General features: G+C 39.8%; 1 protein-coding gene across 1 annotated transcript in view; it reads left to right on the top strand.

Moving 5' to 3' along the window:
* Positions 1-1640, top strand: part of LOC124726698 (fap1 adhesin) — a 285663-nt gene extending 284023 nt beyond the window's left edge. The window contains exon 13 of the mRNA XM_047248466.1: positions 431-1640. Coding sequence (XP_047104422.1) covers positions 431-530 — 100 coding nt within the window. The 3' untranslated portion in view covers positions 531-1640. The remainder of the gene's footprint in view (positions 1-430) is intronic.
* Positions 1641-25300: the final 23660 nt, after the last annotated feature.

Raw genomic sequence — 25300 nt, 5'->3', positions numbered from 1 at the left:
AAGTAACAAATAGACAAAGTAACTCTTCCAGTTATTCAGCTGTGAGTGAACACCTGACAATAATAGTCCCACCAGACACTTTTTTGGGTCAGTGTTTTGGCCATGGCTACATTTTACACAATATTTCAACAACTGCTCTAGTTATCTTGGTTATGTTCTACACGTAATAATATTGGTCATGCTTGCTAAACAGTCTGCAACCAGACTACGAGGCCAGAACAGCCACTGGCCAACTTCAGTGGTTGTATACTAATATCACTATTAAGTCTGTTTAACATTTCAGAAAAAATCTCTACAATGAGGTCAGGCCGAACCCCGAAGGGGATATCCCGGCCAATAAATGCCATATGATCATTTCATTTCATTTCAGCTAATTTGTTTCTGCAATAGACTATCAGATTTATACAAATTTATGTTTTTTTCCCCATAGGTGTGGTGGAGATGGCCAAATGAAGTGTGACCCTAAGGAATGCAGTCCAGAACCAATGTTACGAAAAATGATCATGGCAGCAGCATCCAGAAGAAGGTGAAGAAGAGTACAGAAACTCTCACAGATGTGCTCAATTGAAGAGGCTTCCTTTGGTGATAATGGAAGCAAAGTTAATATTTGTGCATTGACTGTGTTGTGACAAGAAAACTATTGTGGACAGTGAATCTTGTGGCAACACATGCATATATTGTTTTAAAATTCAAGAATGTTGTTGTTTAAAAGAGATTAAATTGGGTGCCAAAACTAGTAGGACAAGCTAGGAGAGGATCTGAGAAGACTGTGCCTTTCCTCTTTACCTCTGCCCTACGCAGCCCTCAGTCTTCTGAGTTGCACAGTTTTTAGTGCAAATTTAAGACAGTTGTTGCTGTGTAAAAACTGGTAACACTCATGAAATGTTTTTTTTTTATGAGTGATATGCTATTGAGGATAATCAAAGCAAAGATTGTCCTCACACACTGATACAGGTAGACTGATCTTCCTTTTTATGAACATTTTACATCTACATATTTTGTGTCTTTTTGAGTCTTTACACAAAATCTTTTGCTACACACATTGTACCAACTGTATATTATTCAAGGAAAAACTTTATACACAAGTTGAAGGGTTGGAGGAGAAAATTCAGAGATGTGGCACTTCCTGTTTTTTGATATTTGGTGTTCATTATAGCCACTTATTCTGAAGATATTTAACAAAATCTCCATGATTTATACTATTTAAATATTTTTTTACTATTTATCTCAGTGTAAGCATAGGTATAACAAACAGACATTTCCATTTTCCTGCTTTTTGTTTATTCTATCTTGAATAAGTGAGCTTTTGGAACACATGTCCAGGTAGTTTGACTGGTAGAAATTTGCAGGTGATGTGCCCTTTACTTCAAATTTTTTACTACTTGAACTATGACTGTTAAATTTCTGCCTCTTGAACATCTGGACAAAAAGCTGTATATTTATGTCATTGGTCATATAGATACAGTGTTAGTATTTTTAGTATTTATATATTATATATAAAAATGTAATTACGTGAGCTTTCCATGGACGTGTTTTCTAAAAACACTCCACATTCTCAATGACAAAATTTAACTAAAATTTTCTACTTCATTGAACTGAAACTTTTATGTTCTTCATGTTACAAATGTGCACAATGAGATTCTGAGTCATTTTTATGAATAAAATTTTGTGATTTGTACCTCTCACTGTTTCTTTGCTTGGTTCCTTTAAGCATCCCAGTTATTATATTTAATTATTTTTTGTGTATGTTGAACAAAAGTCTAATTATGAAGTACATATTTCCACAGTAAATGTTCTGCAGTTTTCACTCCTCTCCTGGTCCAAAATTCTTCTTCTGCTCCAAAATACTCCTAATGTCATAACATCTTTCACAGCCTTTTCACAGCAGAATCTTATTAATGTTATCCATTAAGCAAATGTCTGCAAGGCCACAGCAAAAACTAATAGGCCCAGAGAAAATATTTGTTACCACAGATACAGAAAATGTCAAGCTGTTTTCCAGCATGCACTACCCTGGAAGTGACATTTACTAAATCGTAGGCGTGCCCTTGAAAACTGCTGGCTGTACTGGAACACATCTGTGATAGCTATCTCCAGTTTTTTGTAAATGTGAAAATGTTTATTAGACAGGTGTGAGCAAGATGTGGAAACTGATTGGAGCTATTCTGTATTATAGGATCTACATCCATGGACATACACTGCAAACCACCATATGGTGCATGGTAGATGGTACCTTGTACTACTATCAATCATTCTCTTTCCTGTTCCACTCATGAATGGTGTGAGGAGAAAACAACAATCTACATGTCTCTGCACAAGACCTAATTTCTCTTTTCCTGCCTTTGTGGTCCTTACACAAGATACACATTGGTGGCAGTAGAACCATTCTGAATTCAGAGTCCGGAGTCTTACGATGTAATAAGAGCAGGTGATCCATTGTTGCATCCTTTCTTATTTAGATTATCAACACTCCTCAACATTACAGAGGCCTACAATAATATTTTTGTACCATTTTTAACCAACAAACTGTAGGCCCTAGATTTGCCAGATCAATACCTGGTGACATATAGGGCCCCAGGCTTGAGTTCCAGTCCACTACTCGGTTATAATCTGCCAGGAAGTTTCAAACCAGCACACAGTCTGTTGCAGAGTCAAAAAACCCCAAGCTGTGGTGAGGCCATGCTCTTGAAATTTCCTTTCTTCCAAGAGCACTAGTCCTACAAGGTATGTAGGAGAACTTCTGTGAAGTTTGGAAGTTAAGATATGAGGAACTGGTGGAAATAAGGCTGTGAGTTGTGCTTGGATAGCTTAGTCAATAGACTGTGTGCCTGTGAAAGGCTGAAGTCCCAGGTTTGAGTCCTGATCCAGCACACAGTTTTCATCTGTTAGGAAATTTCATAAATGACCCCTTATCTGTACTATTTTATCTGTTTCTCTTATGTGTATGGGTAAATCTTTGTCAGCTTATATCTGAATCTGTTTGGATCTGCTCCCTGCTCCCCCACTTCATGCAACACGAAGTTTGAAGCTGTAGGGTTATGTTGGGCCTACACGTCTCCCATGTCTACATTCTTTGCACTAAAATTAAGTTCTACTCTAATATTTGTTGTCTAAAAAGTGACATGTTACTTGTGGATAATTTACTCCCAGTAATACTTACTATTTCTCTGGTATGTTGGTATGTGGCTAATTGCTGAAGTGCCCTTCCTATATGACAATATCCAGGACATCTTGAGTGGTATCCTCTGCCATCCTCTTGAAGCTGCACCTTTTTTTAAACTGTAACATGCATGCCATCCATCTCTGAAAGGTGATTTAAATCATCTGTACAACATATCTGTTTGCCAGTATTAATAATCTGTCCAGGATTTTAATAAAGAACTCTTGTATGAAACTGAATGCTACACTCACTTAAGTTTTCTTCAGCAATAATTACAGAATGAAATCATGTACACTGCAACATGTGACAAATTGGCCAAGTCAAAGCAAGACATCAGGTCAGTGACATGACAGTTAAAAATGCTAATTTGCTACAAAAACTTAAAAAAATATAATAGAAACAAATTTATCACTTAACTATTGTGTCATTCCATGCAAAGTACTCTAGCAGTCCCCACCCTTCTATTTCAGATCATGTTTAAATTTTGTATGTAGATGTCTATACATAAACAGTACGACTGTATTAGATATACAAGTTCTGGGATGCTCAAGGTCATGAATAAATGGTATTGTACTGAAAAGCAATCAAAGTGTAGGAAAAAGATTCGGAGGTAATTGTCATAGAAAGTTCTGCTTTTGGGGATTTATTCTCTATTAGTTTCTTTGTGTGATCTGCAGATTTTGGCTTTCAGGTGTGTGTGATGTTTCTTGAACTCTCACCTGTCAGACGAGCCACCTCTAGTTCAGTTAGCTCAACATTCAATATAAACAACAAACTTTTCTCTACAAGACACCTAAATGTCAATTTAGTATGAATTCAGGTAGCCTACAACCAAAATTACCCAAGATACTTTTATCCAAATTTTCATAAATGGCCATAGAATTTCTTTCCTCTCTCTCTCTCTCTCTCTCTCTCTCTCTCTTTGATTCATGAGTCTTCTGACCGATTTGATGTGGCTTGCCATGAATTCCTCTACTGTGCCAATCTCTTCATTTCAGAGTAGCACTTGCAACCTACATCCTCAGCTATTTGCTGGATGTATTCCTCTACAGTTTTTGCCATCTATAGCTCCCTCTAGTACCATGGAAGTCATTCCCTGACGTCTTAACAGATGTCCTATTATCCTGTCCCGTCTCCTTGTCAGTGGTCAGTGTTTTCCACATATTCCTTTCCTCTCTGATTCTGTGCAGAACCTTCTCATTCCTTACTCTATCAGTCCACTTCATTTTCAACATTCATCTGTAGCACAACATCTCAAATGCTTCAGTTCTTTTCTGTTCCAGTTTTCCCACAGTCCATGTTTCACTACCACACAATGTTGTGGTCCAAAAGTACATTCTCAGAAGTTTCTTCCTCAAATTGAGGCCTATGTTTGATACTAGTAAACTTCTATCAGCCATAAATGTCCTTTTTACCCACGCTAGTCTGCTTTTGACATCATTCTTCTTGCGTCTGTCATTGGTTATTTTGCTGCCTAGGTATCAGAATTCCTTAACTTCATCTACTTCGCACCCATCAATCCTGATGTTCAGTTTCTTGTTGTTCTCATTTCTGCAACTTCCTATTACTTTCGTCTTTCTTTGATTTACTCTCAGTCAGTATTCTGTACTCATTAGACTGTTCATTCAGTTCGGCAGATCATGTAATTCTCCTTCACTTTCACTCAGGATAGCAACATTATCAGCAAATCATATCACTGATATCTTTCACCTTGAGTTATATTTCTGCTCCTGCACCTTTCTATTATTTCCATCATTGCTTCTTCAATGTACAGATTGAACAGTTGGGGTGATAGACTACATACTTGTCTTACACACCTTTTGATCCCAGCACTTTGTTCTTGGTCATCCACTCTCATTATTCCCTCTTGGCTCTTGTACATATTGTATATCACTCACCTCTCCTTATAGCTTACCCCTATATTCCTCAGAATTTCAAACATCTTACACCATTTTACATAGTCGAATGCTTTTTCCAGGTCAACAAATTCTATGAACGAGTCTAGATTTTTCTTTAGTCTTCATTCCATTATCAACAGCAATGTCAGAATTGCCTCTCTGGTGCCTTTACCTTTCCTGAAGCCAAACTGATTGTCATCCAACACATCCTCAATTTTCTTTTCCATTCTTCTGTATGTTATTCTTATCAGCAACTTGGATGCATGAGCTATTAAGCTGATTGTGCAATAAATCTTGCACCTGTCAGTTCTTGCAGTCTTCAGAATTGGGTGGATGATATTTTTCTGAAAGTCAGATGGTATGTCGTCAGACTCACACACTCTACACACCAATGTGAATAATCATTTTGTTGCCCCTTCCCCCAGTGGCTTTAAAAATTCTGATGGAATGTTATCTATCCTTTCTGCCTTATTTGTTCTTAAGTCCTTCAAAGCTCTCTTAAATTCTGATTTTAATACTGGATTCCCTATCTCTTCTAAATCAACTACTGTTTCTTCTTCTGTCACATCAGACAAATCTTACCTCTCATAGAGGCCTTCAATATACTCTTTCCACCTATCTGCTCTCTCCTCTGCATTTAACAATGGAATACCTGTTGCACTCTTAATGTTATCAACCTTGCTTTTAATATCACCAAAGGTTGTTTTGACTTTCCCGTAAGGGGAGTCAGTCATTCCAACAATAATTTCTTTTCTGATTTCTTCACATTTTTCATGCAGCCATTTTGTCTTAGCTTATCTGCACTTCCTATTTATTTCATTCCACAGTGGCTTGTATTTCTGTATTCCTGAATTTCCCTGAACATTTTTGTACTTCCTTCTTTCATCAATCAACTGAAGTATTCCTTCTGTTACTCATGGTTTCTTAGCAGTTACCTTCTTCATACCTATGTTTTTCTTTCCAACTTCTATGATTGCCCTTTTCAGAGATGTCCATTCCTCTTCAACTGTACTGCCTCCTGAACTATTCCTATTGTGGTATCTATAGCCTTGGGGTACTTCAAGTGCATCTCGTCATTCCTTAGTACTTCAGTATCCCACTTCCTTGCGTATTGACTCTTACTGACTAATCTCTTAAAGTTCAGACTAGTCTTCATCACTACTACATCGTGATCTGAGTCTATATTGGCACCTCGATATGCCTTACAATCCAGCATATGATTTCGGTACCTCTGTCTGATCATGATGTAATCTAATTGAAATCTTCCCATATCACTCGGGCTTTTCCAAGTATACCTCCTTCTCTTAAGATTCTTGAACAGAGTATTCACTATTACATGCTGAAATTTATTACAGAATTCAATTACTCTTTCTCCTCTCTCATTCCTTGCCCCAAGCCCATATACACCTGTAACCTTTTCTTCTGCTCCTTCCCCTGCAACTGCATTCCAGTTCCCCATTACTATTAGATTTTCATCTCCCTTTATGCACTGTATCACCCTTTCATTATCCTCGTATACTTTCACTATATCTTCAGCTTGCAATGTCAGCATGTATACCTGAACTATCATTGTTGATGTTTGTTTGCTGTCAATTCTGATAAGAATAACCCTATCACTGAACACACTCTCTGCCCTACCTTACTATTCATTATGAATCCTACTCCTGTTAAACCATTTTCTGCTGCTGTTGATATTACGTTGTACTGATCTGACCAGAAATCATTGTCTTCTTTCCATTTCACTTCACTGACTCCTACTATATCTAGATTGAGCCTTTGCATTTCCCTACCATGTTCAAGCTCCTGACATTCCACACCCTGACTCATGGAACATTATCCTTCAGTTGGTTATTCAATCTTTTTCTCATGGTCACCTCCCCCTTGGCAGCCCCTCCTGGAGGTCCAAATGGGGGACTATTTCAGAATCTTTTGCCAATGGAGAGATCATCATGATATTTTGTCAATTACAGGCCATATGTCCTGTGGATACACAATATGTGTCTTTAATGCAGTGATTTCCATTGCCTTCTGCATCCCTATGCATTGATCATTGTTGATTCTTCCCCCTTCAGGGGTAGTTTCCCACCTCAAGGACAAATGAGTGCCCTGAATCTCTGTACACTCCACTGCCCTCTTTGACAAGGCTGTTGGCAGAATGAGGGTGACTTCTTATGTCAGAAGTCTTCAGCTGCCAAAGCCAATTATTAATCAAAATTTAAGTGGCAGCAGGTTTCAAACCCACGACAGTGGACATTTTGATTTGTAATGAAAGATGCTACCCCTTTTTTTTTATTTTCTTCTTCTTTCCCTTGGGGTAAAGGAATAGAAGGAATGGTCTCGGGGGAGAAGTGAGAAGGAGTCATCATACAAGGCCTGGCCACAATGTCTCCATCGACAAGCAGGAACATATCGAAGGGGTTAATGGCCACAGGAGAATATTCATTTATTTATTGACAAAAAATAAATCTGCCCTTTCCATGACTTGTCTTTGAAAAAAAAAAGAAAGTAAACACAAAGCTACATTTCTATAACACACACATGTGGCATTGATACTCCACGGTTGTCACAGTTATCTCCTGCAATGAACAATCCAGCCATGGGGCAGATCGTGGAAGATTCTCCACAAGCAGTTCAAAAATTATTGACTGTACTTAAGGTTCTTCACAATAGCACAATGATGATCGTTTAAATACTTCCAAAAAACATGAGTCCTATGACACCACCTCCAAATAAATAATGAATCACGTGACCTCTGATCCACGTTAACAGCACTGTGTTTCATCCTTGGGTAATAAACAGCGTCTGGGTAGAGAGAGTGCAGGAATCAACATAAGTGGGCAACATCCACAAAAAGGGACCCCAAATTTGATGCACAAAATACCAGATCTCTCCTGTTGTCCCATAATACAGTTGCTGTTCATCTGTATCTTGGACACTGCAGTTCACACAAAAAGGCAAATCTGGAATACGGATCCTATGGAGTCTCTCTCCAGTAATTTGTTTTCTGATCACCGACAAGAACGAGGTTGAATGTCCATCTGAATCTGGCATTACCATGTTGACAGTGCACCATACTGCATTCCAATTCATGGTAGGACATGTCAATTCGACAACATAAGTCATATGGCAGTGAAGTAGTGGGCGATAGATGTCACAGGCCACTGATAAGTGAGAAACAGGGAGAACATCTCATAGGTAGCTATACTCCAGGGCACTAGTATCTCAATAAGCGACACTGGATGGTCAAGGGAATGTAGTACCAGAGCCTCCATTAGTAAGACCATGAGGCTGGTTGGGCATCATTGTCAAAGCTTGAGGTGCATACTAATGTACAGCAACATGCTTGATCATGAACATTGAAAAGCCCAAATCTACTACATTCTTTAGGAAGAGTGAGGGAGTTGTATTGAACACTAAATATCATTCCAGCACTGACAAGGGAACCAAATGCTGCCATGATGCTCCGAGCTGTGTGCTTAGATACTGGTAGTGTTTGCAGTAGGTGCAGAATTCGTGATGCCTGATAGACGTTAATAAATTCGGTCCATTGATGAAGGTCCAAAGGACAAAGACGATGATCCACAAGTCCAGTACAGATGTGTTGCAAGAGGCTCCAATAATTAGGGGCCATTGTGTGTAAGATGTTGTCCATGAAGTCGATACCAGGGCAGCATATTTTATCATACAGTATAAGTGGGGTGAAGCTTGTAGGTGTCATCCCAGTGACAATATTGAAGGCCATTGATACATGCACATTTATATTGTTCACCATAAGAGACTAACCAATCCCAGGCTCTGCATACATCATGTTCATCATAAAGAGCTAACATCAGATCATCTACATACACAGTGGACCTATCAACGAAGTCACCAAGAGACAACCCTTGAGTCAGTGTTGCAGACCACACAGCAAAGGTTCTAAAGCATTCAGTGTTGTTGATAATGGACATCCCAGTCTAACAGAGTGGTGAATTTGCAAGATGTTCAACAGTCCACTGCTGAAAAGCACTTTCGATGTCACACCATGTAGGAGACAGAGTACCACCTCACCTGGGTAAGGCATGCTCTGAAGAACAGCAGTTAAGTACGTATGACTGACGTGATCAAATGCTTGGTGGAAGTCTATCACAACCAGCATTCCCAGTACACAACACACCTTAGTGAGGGCAATCAGGTCTCTGTAGTGGCACAAGGCAGCCCAGATATTATGCGTCCCACCCATTGATTCCTGATCCACTGATAGGATATGAGATGTACGCCAAGCTCGAGCTGCCAGTAGACATGTGAATATTTTCATATCACAGTTCAACAAAGTTAATGCTTGGTAGTCCATAATATGTGATCCTCTGTAAGGTTTACAGATTGGAATGATGATACCCTCCACAAATGCAGCTAGAAGGTGCACCTCTGGTGTCATGAGCTCTTGACATACAGTAATTCAATAGGGCACCAATAGTCTTATAAACGTCCTAGAAAACTCCAAGGGTAACCCTTCCCATCCTGGTGACTTATTGGGTGCACCTTTTCCTGTGGCATTGAACACTTCTTCCTTAGTCACTGGTTGTAGCAGTTAATCTACATCTATATCGTCATGGACGCTCTGCAAATCACACTTAAATTCCTGCCTGAGATTTCACTGAACCACCTTCACAGTAATTTTCTATTATTCCAATATCATACAGCGTGCAGAAAAAATGAACACCTGTGTCTTTTGCTGTGAGCTCTGATTTCCCTTATTTTATTATGGTGATCGTTTCTCCCTATGTAGGTTGGCGTCAACAAAATATTTTTGCATTTCGAGGAGAATGTTCGTGATTTAAATATCATAAGAAGATTCTGCAGGAAACAGAAAATGCCTTTGTTTTAATGGTCTCCACCCAAAATCTTGTACCATTTCAGTGACACTCTCTATCCTGTTGGAGTTGCGGAGTAACCATGGCAGGTGTCAAGCCAGAGCAGTAGTAACAATCTCCGAATCAAATCTCTTCTCTGCATACAGGTGAGAATAATGGATAAAGTGCCATCTTCTGTCATCACCTCATGGATCAATGTCCTATGTCTGCAATTTTTTTCCATGGCTGTATGGTATGGAGAGCCATTTGTTGGTGATTCCGACTGTTTGATGAGTACACACGAAATCCCTTCCAGGAATTGACATGTCAGTGTCAAAATCTTCACTTTTGCTCAGTTGATAGTCATCTGGCAGGCTGGTGAGGGGTACATAACAGAAACTCCCTGAAGATGGCGTGGTATAACTTTGGGTGTGCCTCCATGCTGCAGCTTCCCTACTAAAAGTCTTCAAGGTACATTGAGGGCTCGGCTTGGCACAGTCCAGCCACCACTGTCAAGCAGATGTATATGCTCATCATCATCATAGGCACAGTCTCCACGTCTCCCACTGCCACTTGACATTTTGGTGAGGTCAGGTGAGTGGTGTTAAATTTCCACAGGGTGCGGCTGCACCACTCTTGTTGGTGCTGAAGTGTGGTGGCGCAGATGTAAGCCATGTGGTCAGTAAATGATGCTGGTCACAACTCAGCTGCTTTGACCGCATCCCTGAGAGAGTGGAAGGTGTATAACCTATCAATTCTGCTAGATGAATGTTCCGTAATGTGCATGAAACCCTGTCTATCAGCACAGACGATGTCCCAAGTGTCTAGCAAACCGAGCTCACGAATGGCTGCAGTGAGGGCTGGGCATGGTGAATGCTGACATATTTGGTTCTTGGGAGACTGTGTACAATTAAAATAGCCCCCAATCACCACATCATCTACCCCGCCTGGGCATAATTGTGTTAATTCCTCAATAAAGAGTAGTGAACCTTCAGGCCTCTTGCTGGTACCGTAAATATTGACGAGGTGTATCCCTTGGACCATAAGCGTCATGCCTTGCATTCAGTAGGTAACGTGTATCAATGGCTATTAAACCTTCTTTGTGAAGTACTGCGATGCCACTGCCCTATCTGACATGTGTGATATGCGGATCGTATATCCGGAGATGTCCTGGAAGCCAAGAGCATATACCTTCTGCAATAAGGCCACGTCAATGTCGTCCGCATAAAATGTGTCGTGTAACAATGACAGCATCTTATGTGACTGGATGGTGTTGATGTTAATCATCACAAATTGATATGACTGTCATTCACCCTCGAAGGCAGTGACAGTCTTTTGTGTATGCAGCAGTGAAGGGTTTGGTCACCCCCATGCCACCCTGTCGTCTCTATTGTTATGGAGTCCGCAGGACATGGGGAGGATTGTGTAACTCCCCCACTTCTGCAAGTGATTTGCCCGCTAAAGAGTCATCTTCCACACCATCCACCTACGAGTCACTGGAGAGAGGCTGTCACTATGGTTCATCGGCTTCCAAAGAGAACCTTGTTGTGATTCCTTGTGCCTGCGACTGTGTTCCATCACTTCTCCCATATCCAAAAGAAAGTCCAGGAGAAGAAAAGTCCATCGTCTCAGTTCCTAAAGAGGGAACAGTGTCAGTCAATGCCTCCAGAGCCGGAGCATCCATGACACTGTCGAAATCAGTAAGATTGTATGTATCTGTCCGCAAGAGACAGTCATCAGACAGCATCTGTTGGCATTTCTTGTGCTTGTGGGCGAACACATATTCTGGATGTGCATCTCCATGTCAGAATGTGAGTTTCGATCCAACTTGTCTGTTCCTTCCAGGAGGAAAGCTTGGGTTGGCATGAGTTTTGGATCAATATCCATTCGCTTGTTGTGCAGTGGCAGTTGCTGTTTGGGTTTATCTGGTGACTCCTTCTGCAGAGAGTGGATGGTACGTGCCTCATCAATAACATGTTTGTCTGTCTGCAGTGGTAACCTATCTCCATCCCCACCACCCGATGCCGCAGGTGCTGCCACTAGTGCGCCAGACATCATAGATGCCGTCACTTATTCGCAAGAAGTTGTAGGTGCCATCACTTGTGCATAAGTAATTGGTAGAATCGATGGAGGAACATATTGTACTGCTTCTCCTGATGGAATCTGTGTGATCTGCCAGTGCAAACAATCAGAGCAAACGTGACCCTCCTGCCCACATCCTGAGAATGTGTGTGGTTGTCCATTGTACATGGTAATTGCACAATAACTGGCAGTGTTTAAGTATGAAGGAGCATGCTTTGTGAGTTTGATCTTTACCTGTCTTACTCTGTTGAGTATGGGATCATTGTAAAAGTCTGCCACTTCTCAGCCATTTGGCTAATGACAGTCCCGGATGGCTTAAGAGTGGAGATAACGGACTTGGTAGCTCGAATACCCAAAGGGTCCACATGCTTAGGCCTGTATGTTCAACGGTAACAGAGCCAATATGTCCATCTGAGCGCCTGCACTGGAGTTTGCCGGCAGTGCCAGTAGCCACCTAATCATGCTTCTTCGTTAATCATCTCAACATTGACTACATTGACCATGACCGAAAAGTGATTACCAAGTATGTCCTGTAGATCTACATGTAGTTCATCACACTAGCAGTTTTCCATTTCATACGCTTGTGGTCTTGGATATTCAGCTTGGAACGTAACCTTGATAGTGTTCTTCCTATATGAGTTCACCATCTTACTTCAATGAGCTTGCAGTAAGCAACACGTGCTCGCAGGAAGTGAACAAACTCGGGTATGCTACTAGACCAACAGGACGGCAAGCACATGTCCTCATCACTTCACCGCTAATGGCCAATTGGCCCTATAAAAAACAGACTCTATCTTATATCTCACCATTAACAGTCTACATCTACATCTATACTGAAGAGCCAAAGAAATTGCCTAATATCGAGTAGGGCCCCTGCGAGCACACTGAAGTGCCCCAACACAATGTGGCATGGACTCGGCTAATGTCTGAAATAGTGCTGGAGGGAACTGACACCATGAACCCTGCAGTACTGTCCACAAATCTGTAAGAGTATGAGGGGGTGGAGCTCACTTCTGAACAGTATGTTGCAAGGCATCGCAGATATGCTCAATAATGTTCATGTCTGGGGAGTCTGGTGGCCAGGAGAAGTGGTTAAACTCAGAAGAGTGTTCCTGGAGCCACTCTGTAGCAATTCTGGATGTGTGGAGTGTTGCATTGTCCTGCTGGAATTGCCGAAATCAGTTGGAATGCACAGTGGACATGAATGAATGCAAGTGATCTGTCATGTACGTATCACCTTTCAGAGTCCTATCTAGATGTATCAGGGGTCCCATGTGACTCCAACTGCACACTGCCCACACCATAACAGAGCCTCCACCAGCTTGAACAATCCCCTGCTGACATGTAGGGTTGCATGCATTCATGAAGCTGTCTCCACATCTGTACACGTCCGTACACTCGGTACAATTTGAAATGAGACGCATCTGACCAGGCAATATGTTTCCAGTAATCAACAGTCCAGTGTCGGTATTGACGGGCCCAGGCAAAGCGTGAAGCTTTGTTTAATGCTGTCATCAAGAGTACCTGAGTGGGCCTTCGGCTCCAAAAATCCATATTGATGATGTTTCGTTGAATGGTTCACACATTGATACTTGTTCATGGCCCAGCACTGAAATTTGCGGAAGGCTTGCACTTCTGTCATGTTGAACGAGACTCTTCAGTTATCATCGGTCCCATTCTTCCAGGATCTTTTTCTGGTTGCAGCAATGTCGGAGATTTGATGTTTTACCAGACACCTGATATTCACGGTACACTCTTGAAATGGTAGTACAGGAAAATCCCTACTCTGTCGCTATCTCAGAGATGCTGTGTCCCATCGTTCATATTCACTTAATTCTTGAATACCGGTACCTGCTATTGTAGCAGCAGTAACTGATCTAACAACTGTGCCAGATACTTGTTGTCTTATACAGTCATTTCCGGCCGCAGCGCCACATTCTGCCTGTTTACATATCTCTGTATTTGAATATGCTGACCTATGCCAGTTTCTTTGGCGCTTCAGTTACATCTGTACTCTGCAAATCACTGTGATGTGCATGGTGGAGGGAATGCCCCATTGTAGCGGCTATTAGAGTTTCTTCCCATACTATTCACGTAAGGAGCATGGGAAGAATGATTGAATGCCTCTGTGGATGCTTTAATTATTCTAATCTTATTCTCACAATCCCTAATTCCGGAACATTCACAATTTTGCATCAGTGATGTGTTGGAGTGAAATGCGGTTGGCATTCCTGCACATGTCTATGTTTAATGTGTAACTGCCGGGAGATTCATTGTTGTATGTCTGTTACTTTTATGTTCAGTGGTGTAGTGAGTAGAACATTCTGTCGCACAATTTGCAAATTCGAGATGGCAGAGTTACATTAAATTTTTTGTGAAACTCAAGAGACACACCAAATGACGCAGGAAGCCTACAGTGATATGTTCTTAAGCTGTACTTGGTTTAAAAATGACCAGACAGAAGTTAAACATCACCCTCATTCAGGAGGCCCTGCGATGTCTACCGTTGATGCTCATGTCAGGAACATCAACAAAATTGTGCGTGCCAACCGTAGATTGAGTGTCTGAGAAATTGCAGAATAATGTCACGTTTCAGTTGGAACATGTCATGAAATCCTGAGACAGCTTCTTGGAATGCTTCTTGTTGCCGCTAAGTTCGCCCCACAGCTCATGAGTCAAGCCCAGAAAGATCTTCACCTTGCAATCTGTGAAAGGCTTTTGGTCTGCGCAAATGAGAACGAGATGTTCCTTAAGAGAATCACAACTGAAGATGAGACATGGGTTTATGGTTATGGTGTTGAGACCAAGGTTCAGTTTTCACAATGGGTCAGAAAATGTTCTCCAAGTAAAAAAAAAAAAGCTCATCAGAACAGGTCAGGTCAAATGTCAAAGCCATGCTGATAGTGTTCTTTGAATTTGAAGTATTAGTTCATCACGAATTCATGCCTCAATGACAAACTGTTAATCGATGGCCCCAGGACGTGTTGTGAAGCTTGCAAGAAAATGTGAGAAGAGAACAGCATGAAATGTGGCAAGGCAATACATTCCTCATGCAGAACGATAACGCATCCGGACATCGATCCTTGTTGGCACATGACTATTGCACTAAAAACGAGATCACTGTCCTGCTTTATCCTCCATGTTCTCCAGACCTGGCACGTGTGGTCTTTTTTCTTTTATTTCCAAAGTTGGAAACCCCATTGGAAGGAGGAAGATTTGCATCGATAGATGAGATAAAAGAAAATTTGCAGACGACACTTTGCACGATCCAGCAAGAAGTGCACCAAGACTGCTTCTGGAAGAGAAAACAGCATTGGAAGCAGTGTATTAATTGTGAAGGAAAATAAAAGGTAAGTGTACAAAAATTTTGTGGACGAACTTCTGGAATGTTTTGAATAGACCTCATAGTATATTCCTAGAATCATCATTTTAAGTTGGTTCTTGAAACTTTGTTAACAGACTTTCTCAGGATAGTTCATATCTGTCTTCAAGAGGCTTCCTGTTCAGTTCTTTCAGTATCTCTGAGACACTCTCCCATGGATTGGACAAATCTGTGACCCTTCGTCCTGCCATTCTCTTTATATATTCAATATCCCCTGTCAGTCCTGTTTGGTATGGATCCCACACACTTGAGCAGTATTCTAGACCAGGTCGCAAGTGATTTGTAAGTAATCTCCCTTGTAGACTAATTACATCTCCCCAGTATTCTACTAATAAACCGAAGTCTACCATCTGCTTTACCCACAACTCAGCCTATGTGACCATTCTATTTTATATCCCTACAGAATACTACACCCAGGTATTTGTATGAGTTGGCTGATTTCAACAATAACTCAGTTATATTATAGTCATAGACTACTACTTTCTTTTTTTGTTTTGAAGTGCACGATTTAACATTTCTGAAAATTTAATGTGAGTTGCCAATCTTTTCACCACATTGAAATCTTATCAAGATCTGACTGATATTTATTCAGCTTCTTTCAGATAGTACTTCATTGCAGGTAACTGCATCATCTGCAGAAAGTCTGAGGTTACTATTAACATTATCTGCGAGATCATTAATACACGGTAACAAAAATGTTTGTAGCAAATTGCAAGACACATTCCTCACACATAGACAAAGAAATTATGTTATATGAACATGGATCTGGAAATGCTTTGTTTCCATGTCACAATTCATTTTCTCCAATGAGTTTCAATGAGACCTGATCGTAAATTTTCACAATCTGTGTGTATGAGCAGACGTCAATCCTCATGCAACTGTTGAAGTAATCATCAATAAAGATCTTCTGTCAATATTTGGGCCAGCGTTGCTGGAGACGGTTTGGTGCGGTCCCACTTTCTTCCACCCAGGCTCAAAGGACAAAGCTATCATAATTTCGTAGAGAATGTTCTACTTGATCTGTTAGCAGATGTGTTTTTAGCTGCGTGAGAAACATGTACTTCATGCCCCATGAAGCACCTCATTTTATTGTTAGAATCTGTTGGCTTCTAAATATCAGATTTGGTGTTGGATGGGTGGGCAGAGATGAACCAACTGGCTGGCCTCCATGCTCTCCTAAGCCCACAGAACTTGTATGGAGGCATTTGAAAGCTCTTTGTGCATGGATCCCCAGTACAAGATGTTCCAAGTCCCTGTGCCAGTATTATGGAAGGTTGTGAAACCATATGAAATTCTCCAGGCAAGCACCAGCGCTTTCGAGATTCACTATAACGGTGGGTTGATGCATCAATGGCTACAGAGGGCATACTAAACATCTCCTGTGAGAAAGAGTTGCAAGTAGTATGCTGGTGTGTCCTGCATTTCGAATGACCAATGAGTTGGAGAAAATGAGCTGTATCATGGGAACAAAGCATTTCCATATGCATGTTCATATAATATAATTTCTTCATCTTTGTGTGAGGAATGTGTCCTGCAATTTGTGTCATACATTTTTGTTACACCGTGGATACAACATGAACAGCAAAGGTTCCAACACACTTCCCTGGGGCACAGCTGAAGTTGCTTTTACGTCTCATGATGACTCTCCATCCAAGACTACAGTCTGTGTCCTCCCTACCAAAAAGTCCTCAATCCAGTCACAAATTTCACTTGATATGCCAAACAATCATACTGTTGACAATAAGTGTAGGTGTGGTACTGAGTCGAATGCTGTTTGGAAATGAAGAAATACGCCTCTACATGACTGCCTTGATCCAGAGTTTTCAGTATGTTATCTGAAAAAAGTGCGAGTTGGGTTTCACATGATCGATATTTTTGGAATCCATGCTGGTTGGCATTGTGGAGTTCATTCTGTTTGAGCTCAGTATATGTTCTAATATTCTACAATGAATCGATGTCGATGATATTAGATGTCAGTTTTGTGGATCACTTCTACTACTCTTCTTGCACACAGGTGTGACCTGGGCTTTTTTCCAAGAACTGGGCAGCGTTTTTTGCTATAGGGATCTATGATAGATTATAGTTAGTTAACCCAGCTGTGCCCGCCAGTGTGACTGAGCGGTTCTAGGCGCTACAGTCTGGAACCGCGCGGCAGCTATGGTCACAGGTTCGAATCATGCCTCGGGCATGGATGTGTGTGATGTCCTTAGGTTAGTTAGGTTGAAGTAGTTATAAGTTCTAGAGGACTGATGACCTAAGATGTCAAGTCCCACAGTGCTCAGAGCCATATGAACAATTTAACTCAGCTGCACATTCTATACAGAATCTGAAAGGGAGTCTATTAGACTCTGGAACTTGGTTCAATTTTAACAATTTCAGCTGTTTCTCAACACCACTGATAATACATAATTCATTCATCTTTTCAGTTGTACAAGACTAAATGGGGCAATACTCCTGGGTTTGCCTCCGTAAAAACATCTGAAAACAGAGTTAAGTGTTTCAGTTTTTGGTTTGCTATCCTCAATTTCAGTTCTTGTCTCGTTTACTAACTTTCATGCTGCTAACAGCCTTTACATATGACCAGAATTTCTTTGGGTTTTGTGAAAGATTATTTGACAATATTCTGGTGCGGTAGCCCTAGTCATTTGGAGGCCTCCGGCATTGCTCTCTTGACAGCCAAATATGTTTCATGCAGCTTCTCTCTACTTATAGCCCTATATTTTGTTTTTCATCTATTACACAGTAACCTCCATTTCTTTAGAAGTTTCTTTACAGTTATAGTATACCATCGAGGCTCTCTATCATTATAAACTCTTCTATTGGGTACATATATCTCCAGTGCCTGATCAACTACTCTTTTCTTTTCAGCTTCAGCCATAGTTCCTCTACATGCTCCCGCCCTGTGGCGAAAACTTCAAGTTCTCATTGAAATATGACACTACTGATTTTGTTGTGGACTGACAAGATAGCCAGTCCACAGTGACGGGTAACCGAAAGGCACGCGCTTAAACTCACGCAGGCTGGCGTGAGGTCTGAAACAGGATACGTAATGAATGCTATAAAGAAAAGTACGTAGCTGCTGGAATACTTAACTTTAATCCACAATTGGTGAACATTGGTCTTGTTACTGTACATGCTTCATTAGATACATAGCAAAGGATAAATGGCGCCTTGCTAGGTCGTAGCAATTGACTTAGCTGAAGGCTATGCTAACTATCGTCTCGGCAAATGAGAGCGTAATTCTCAGTGAACCTTTCCTAGCAAAGTCGGCTGTACAACTGGGGCGAGTGCCAGTACGTCTCTCTAGACCTGCCATGTGGCGGTGCTCGGTCTGCAATTACTGACAGTGGCAACACGCGGGTCCGTTGTATACTAGCAGACCACGACCGATTTAAAAGGTTACCACCTAGCAAGTGTGGTGTCTGGCGGTGACACCACAGATTTCTTATCTAGCTTACTGAATACATAATAATGGAAAATCCAGGATGGGATGTAACAATATTATGAAAAGGGTAGGTGCTATTCATCCTACAGCGGAAAAAAAAAAGAAACACCTTTCAGAAAATGAGCTTTCAGCAAACAGGGCTTTCATCAAAGATAGAACATAGGCACACAACACATACTCACGATAACACAACTCATACACACACATGACCGCAATCTCTTGCTGCTGTAGCCAGCAGCCAGATTCTGCAATCATGTGTGTGTGAGTTACGTTTGCATGAGTTTGTGTGTGTATGTTCTGTCTCCGATGAAGGCCTTGCTGGCCGAAAGCTCATTTTCTCACAGTCTTTTTGTTGTGCCTATCTCCAACTCAGCATCTCCACTATATGCTTAGTAGCAACTATCCTTTTCATAATATTGTTACACTCACGCAAACACAACTCACACACACACGTGACCGCAATCTCTTGCTGCTGTAGCCAGCAATGGACAAATAACATTAAATTATACACACTTGTTATCTTTCAAACTGTCGAGCTAAAAAGTTGCTAATTCCCTATAAGAATTGAAGCAAATACACAAAACAAAATTTCTATTAAGGCAACATGAAAACTTGCGGTAAAATTTACTAGTTTCCTACATGTTTTGATGTTCATTACAATTGACAGAAAACTTGAAAACAGAATTAATTTATGATAAATGCAGGTAATATATAGGGCTACTCCTCTGTAATGGTAAACTATATGTAATGCACTATGTAAGAATATCAGCTACGCTAACTAAATCACAAACACCGTTTTATTACAAATTACTCGCACATTATGCAAAGAGCAATGGTAACGTAGTTTCCAAAAATTCTCAAAAACGCATGTTTATTTGCGTTGATATACAATGAAGCTCAAGGGTAGTGTATCCTTTCAGCAGAAATATAAACCACAAAGTTTAGAAGAGCACAATTAAGTTTAAGCCTGTAATTGATGATAACGGTAGGAGTTTATCATGGCACTCGCGAATATTCAAAATTTCATATTATATCACAATACAAACGGGTATTGGTACATTCAATGAAAGATTATGCAGAAGCAATGCAAACAGTAAAATATGCGAATCTATAACTTCAAAGTTGACACACAAAGCTTGTATTTGCATCTCACACAACAGAAAATCCAAAGTCGGCTTTAATATATAAATGAACATGTGTACAACATTAATTTTTCATTTAGCTGTTTCTGTGCATACTTCACCATTGGCGTACCAACGAAGAATACTGTAGCCTGAGTTCATGTCAGTCAAAATTGCTGAAATGTGGAATACCAATAAAGAACATCTTCTGCCTGTTGTAGCTAACAATGCACTTGCTAGTATGTAAGCCTACTGCTACTAGTTTTTCACTACAGCTTCAGTTAAATGTGAGAAAAACGCACAGGTGCCTTACTAGTTCTGTAACAAGAGTAAATTTCAAGTTCACATTGTCCTTACTGATACACTGATTTAAATTCTTATTTATTTCCAGATTATTTTATTCTTCATTGAAATTAAGTTAAATGCTTGTTCTCTACAGTGTTATATGATTAGGGAAACCTGCAGTAATCCAGTGTTGCGAACATGTGGGATTTGTCCAATGTTGTGGGACATTTTGACAAATATTTTTCTGGAAGGGACAAAGGAATCTTTTTGCAAAGAGTGAGAAGAATGTGGGACATTCAACTGCTGCCTCTACCACAGTGAAGTAATGGTTATGGTACTCATGAAAGTTAAGTATATTATACCCACCAACAGTCATTTGTACAACCAGTAGTCAGAATTCTCACTATTGGCACAATAGGTTCGCTTACACAACAGTAACACACATGCATTGTTAGAGGTATGAATGTCACAGACCGCAAAAATAATGTAAAATCATCATCATCAGTTATCTGCTATATTAGCAGGTCCTTTGCCTCTCCATTTTCTGCAATCCGTTGCTTCCTTCTTAAGGCTGCTGTATGTTGTACCGTCCATCATGTCATCCAGTATTTGGAATCTCTTCCTTCCTCGCTTCCTTTTCCCCTCTACATAACCTTCTAAAACTGTTTTTATCAGTCCGTCATTCTTTCTTAATATACGCCCAATCCAATTTCTTTTTCTTCTCTTTATTACATCTAGTAACTGTCTTTTCTCTCCCACTCTTCTCAGTACCTCTTCATTTTTTACTCTGTCCATCCAACTTATTCTTTCCATCTTCCACCATGTCCAGATCTCAAAAGCCTCCAGCCTTTCTCTGTCTTTTTTCCTCATAGTCCACGTTTCAGCGCCATATAGAAGAACACTCCATAAAAGACATTTTATGAGTCTCTTTCTGAGTTCTCTGTCCAGACCGCTGCATAAGATTCTCCTTTTCTTATAAAGTGCCTCTTTTGCCATTGCTATCCTTGTTTTAATTTCTGTGGTGCACTTCCAGTTGGTGTCTATCCTGCTTCCAAGATACTTAAAATTTTGCACCTGTTCTAGTATTTCTCCATTCAGCATAATTTTTATTTCCTTATTTCACCCTAGTGCCAATACTTTTGTTTTATTTGTGTTAATTTTCATTCCATATTTTTTTTTTCTGTTAGTTGCAATGGTGTCCACCAAATCCTATAATTCTTTTTCCCCTGTGGTTAGAAGGACCATGTCATCAGCAAATCTCAAACACCCTACTCTTCTTCCTCCAATTTCTACTCCTTTGTCATCTAAAGAGCGTTGGTCAATCATATTTTCCAAGTAGAGGTTGAAAAGAGTAGGTGATAAACAGCATCCTTGTCTTACTCCTTTTCCTAGTCTGATCCAGTCTGTACTTTCTCCTCTCACTTTAACTGAAACTTTTTGATTAAGATATAATGAGTTTAAGTCTTCTGGTTTTCCAGTCCATTCTCTTTTCCCTCATTATAGTCACCAGCTTGTCCCAAACCACACTGTCAAATGCCTTTTCTAGATCGATGAAGCACATATATAGGTCTCTTCCTTTTTCAACAAATCTTTCTCCCAATGGAAATAAATATGACACCTCTTGACTGTCATCTGTTCAACCAGCAGTCAACGCTCCCACTGTAGTAGTTATTGTTATTTCAAATTTACTTTTGTATTCAAAATTTAAATGCACCATTATTGAATGATTGACACGTGTGAAAGATTTTCGAATTTGCAAATGAATAATGCAGAGCGGCATCTTAAGCGGTAACATAGCACATTGTTATACGGTATTGTTTAAAGTGGTTTAATTTGCTCAGTTTGGTGTCACCCGAAGTTATTGCCCATTGGTTGTTGCTTGTGTGCGAATCTTGATTTTATTAAATAAAAATTGTTTCTGAGTGGTTTGTTTTGTACACATTGCAGGTTATCTGACTGCTGTCCTTCGAGTGCGAAGAAATCGAAAACCGGGTGCAGTGAATTCGATCCGGAAAAAACATACTTAAACTAGCCAAGAATCTTGGCTTCAATTTGACAGGTTTAAAGGGTGGTTAGAGGCCATTGAAGGTGACAACAGATAGGTGCGGTGTAAAGTGTGTAACATGATTGTTACTTGCGGTATTAGCCGGCCGGAGTGGCCGTATGGTTCTAGGCGCTACAGTCTGGAGCCGAGCGACCGCTCTGGTTGCAGGTTCGAATCCTGCCTCAGGCATGGATGTGTGTGATGTCCTTAGGTTATTTAGGTTTAATTAGTTCTAAGTTCTAGGCGGCTGATGACCTTAGAAGTTAAGTCGCATAGTGCTCAGAGCCATTTGAACCATTTTGAACTAGCGGTATTATCGAACTCAAAGAACATGCTTCCCAAGTTAAACACATTAAAAATTTTAAACTGTGCAAAGTAACAGAACTGTTGATCATTTTTCGAAAATGTGTGATGAAAGCAAAAAAGCTGAAAAAGTGAAGACAGGTGAATTAAGATTGGCAATCTTATAAAAAAATTTTTTTGGGGCCAAAAGGTGCTTAAATTATCTGGTGCATGATGGCCCATTTTACATGCATGTGTTGTCTGTCTACTGGAAAATTAGGATGTACTTTTGCGTTACTTCCAGTTAAACTATTGGAAATAAGTTTGGAGAAATGATTCTTCGCAAATTAGAAAATTGGTATACGAAAGCTAACATGTTGCTTCTAAAGTATGTTTTGGTTTACTTCAACAGTTTCAGTGCCAATTTCCAGTTGAGAAAAATATTAATTAACAAGCTTTCAGAAGATTCTTTGTGTCTGTTTCAAAACATTGGCGGTTCCCCCCATCGGGGATTTGAGTCCTCCCTCGGGCATGGGTGCATGTGTTGTCCTTAGATTAAGTAGTGCGTAGGCTTAGGGACCGATGTCCTCAGAAGTTTGGTCTCCATAAGATCTTACTACAAATTTCCAAAACATTGGTCAGAACTGTCTAAACCACGATGTCCTCACTTAAACCCACAAGATTAATACACTTCAGTCATGCCACTCTCTCCCATTGGAATCAGTGTATCTTGGCCCTGAATGAGATCAGTTCTTAGAAACTTTCCCTAGAAAATGTGAAAAGGGAACTCATCAGCTAAGACTTAAATGCCTTTATTTCTACATCGCAGCAGCCGGAGAAATAAAGAAACAATGAACTTTTTCCAAACTTAAAATTCATAGAGCCAAATATTGTATTAACAGCTGACGGAAGGTTACAGATAAAGGATGTAACATGTGTTACATCAAAGTTTGGAGGGTTTGATCTAAATATCTTATTACCGGTAGTTGAATAAAAGTCTTCTACTTGTGTCTGAGGATAGGGAGAAGGGACTTCCAGAAATGGACTTGGATTGTATATGGAGCGAAATCTCAAAGTTAGAAGACTTCCAGTATCAGCTGTGTTTTCAAAATATCAGTAAACTTCTAAGCTGGTTCTTTCACTCCAATATTCTAATGCTGAAGCCGATAGAATATTTTCTATTATAAGTGATGTAAAAACAATTTGGTTTGATTTTTTGTTTGGACCTGTTGATTACATATTGTACAAAGGATGTAGCCTACTAGCAATATAATATCAAGTGAAATAATACAAAATTATGTGAGCATTTTACGTATCATACAAGCAATTATTTTCTATGAGTGATTGATTGCAGACAATATTACAGTCTGCATTTTACTGGTATAAGTTCAAGTGAATGTTTAAAATAGCAGAAAGAATGGAAGTAGATATTTTTCCCAGTGCCACAAATAAATAATCAAATTTACATGTTGTCATTAAGATTTAAATTAAACTACAAAAATGTTATCTTCCTCACATAAGTAAGTTCATGTGAATACTTCATAGTGCAGAATAAATGATAGTACACATTTTAACCTATGATACAAATAAATTTACATTTCATCACAATAATTTATGTTAGGAATACAGAATTTTGTCTTCATGACATGAGTTAAGATTTTCTTTTTACCCCTATTTTTAGTCAAAAGGATGTATTATTACTCTAGAAATTCATTCATTTTAAAAGTTTGGCTCTGAGGTATGTTTTTAGTTTTCTTTTGTCTACTTGTGTGTTATTAATTTCCTTTTTAATGCTGATGGGAAGCTTGCTATATATTTTTATTTCTGACTCAGTTACGCCCCTATGCACTGTTGTGAGAGCTGTAGAGCTGTCTTGCTGTATGCTTGTGAATGTCACAGATTTTATGCATAATTCCTTGTTGCTGGCTACAAACATCATCAGTGAGTACAGTGAGTATATTTTTTTATTTTGACAAAAAAAACCTTGAGAATCTTTAAAGGGACCTCTGCTGGGTGTTCTGTTAGAGGTCCCACATGTTAACCTCACTGCTTGTTTTTGTAGTTTGAAGACTCTTTCAGCTCCTGTAGCATTTCCCCAAAAGCTAATGGAAATACACAAAATGTGACAAAAGGAATATTTCTCTGTTAAGAAAGTGAGAAATAGCTCTAGGACAAAACACACTAAGTTTTTTGACGGGCTGATCAATTTGCTCTGTCCATATTAACCTGGCTGTCCAAGCCTAGGAATTTTGTATGTATGATTTCATAAATTTTTTGGTTGTTGATCTCCATTGCAGGAAATTGGAGTTTTTTATTTATGGTCTGAAACTGTATTATGTTAATGCGTAATGTTTTGAAAAATTTTGGGTTAGGCTATTTGCTGTGAACTATTTGTGTACTTGGTAAGTGACTGTCAGAGCTGATCCTGCTTTGTGAAGTTGGGACACTTGATCAGAATATTCGTATCATCTGCCAACATGACTATTTTTGATCTGTCATTAATTGTAACTAGTAGATCATTAATGAAGATCAGGAAAATCAGGGGCCCTAGGATCAAGCCCTGGGGGACTCGGTATTTTACATTTCCCCAGTCTGAGTTTACTGTTAGACCTTCATGTATAAATTTAACTTCCTGTTATGCAGATAAAATTCTAGCCATGTCAAAGGTTTGTTTTTGATGCCAAAGAGTAGAACCATTTTTTAGCAATGTGTTTATGATCTACACTGTCGAAAGCTTTAGCAAATTCACAGAAGATCCCCATGTTATAC

Source organism: Schistocerca piceifrons, chromosome 1 (assembly GCF_021461385.2).
Source record: "Schistocerca piceifrons isolate TAMUIC-IGC-003096 chromosome 1, iqSchPice1.1, whole genome shotgun sequence".
Lineage (NCBI taxonomy): Eukaryota > Metazoa > Arthropoda > Insecta > Orthoptera > Acrididae > Schistocerca > Schistocerca piceifrons.
This window is presented reverse-complemented; position numbering and strand designations above follow the sequence as displayed.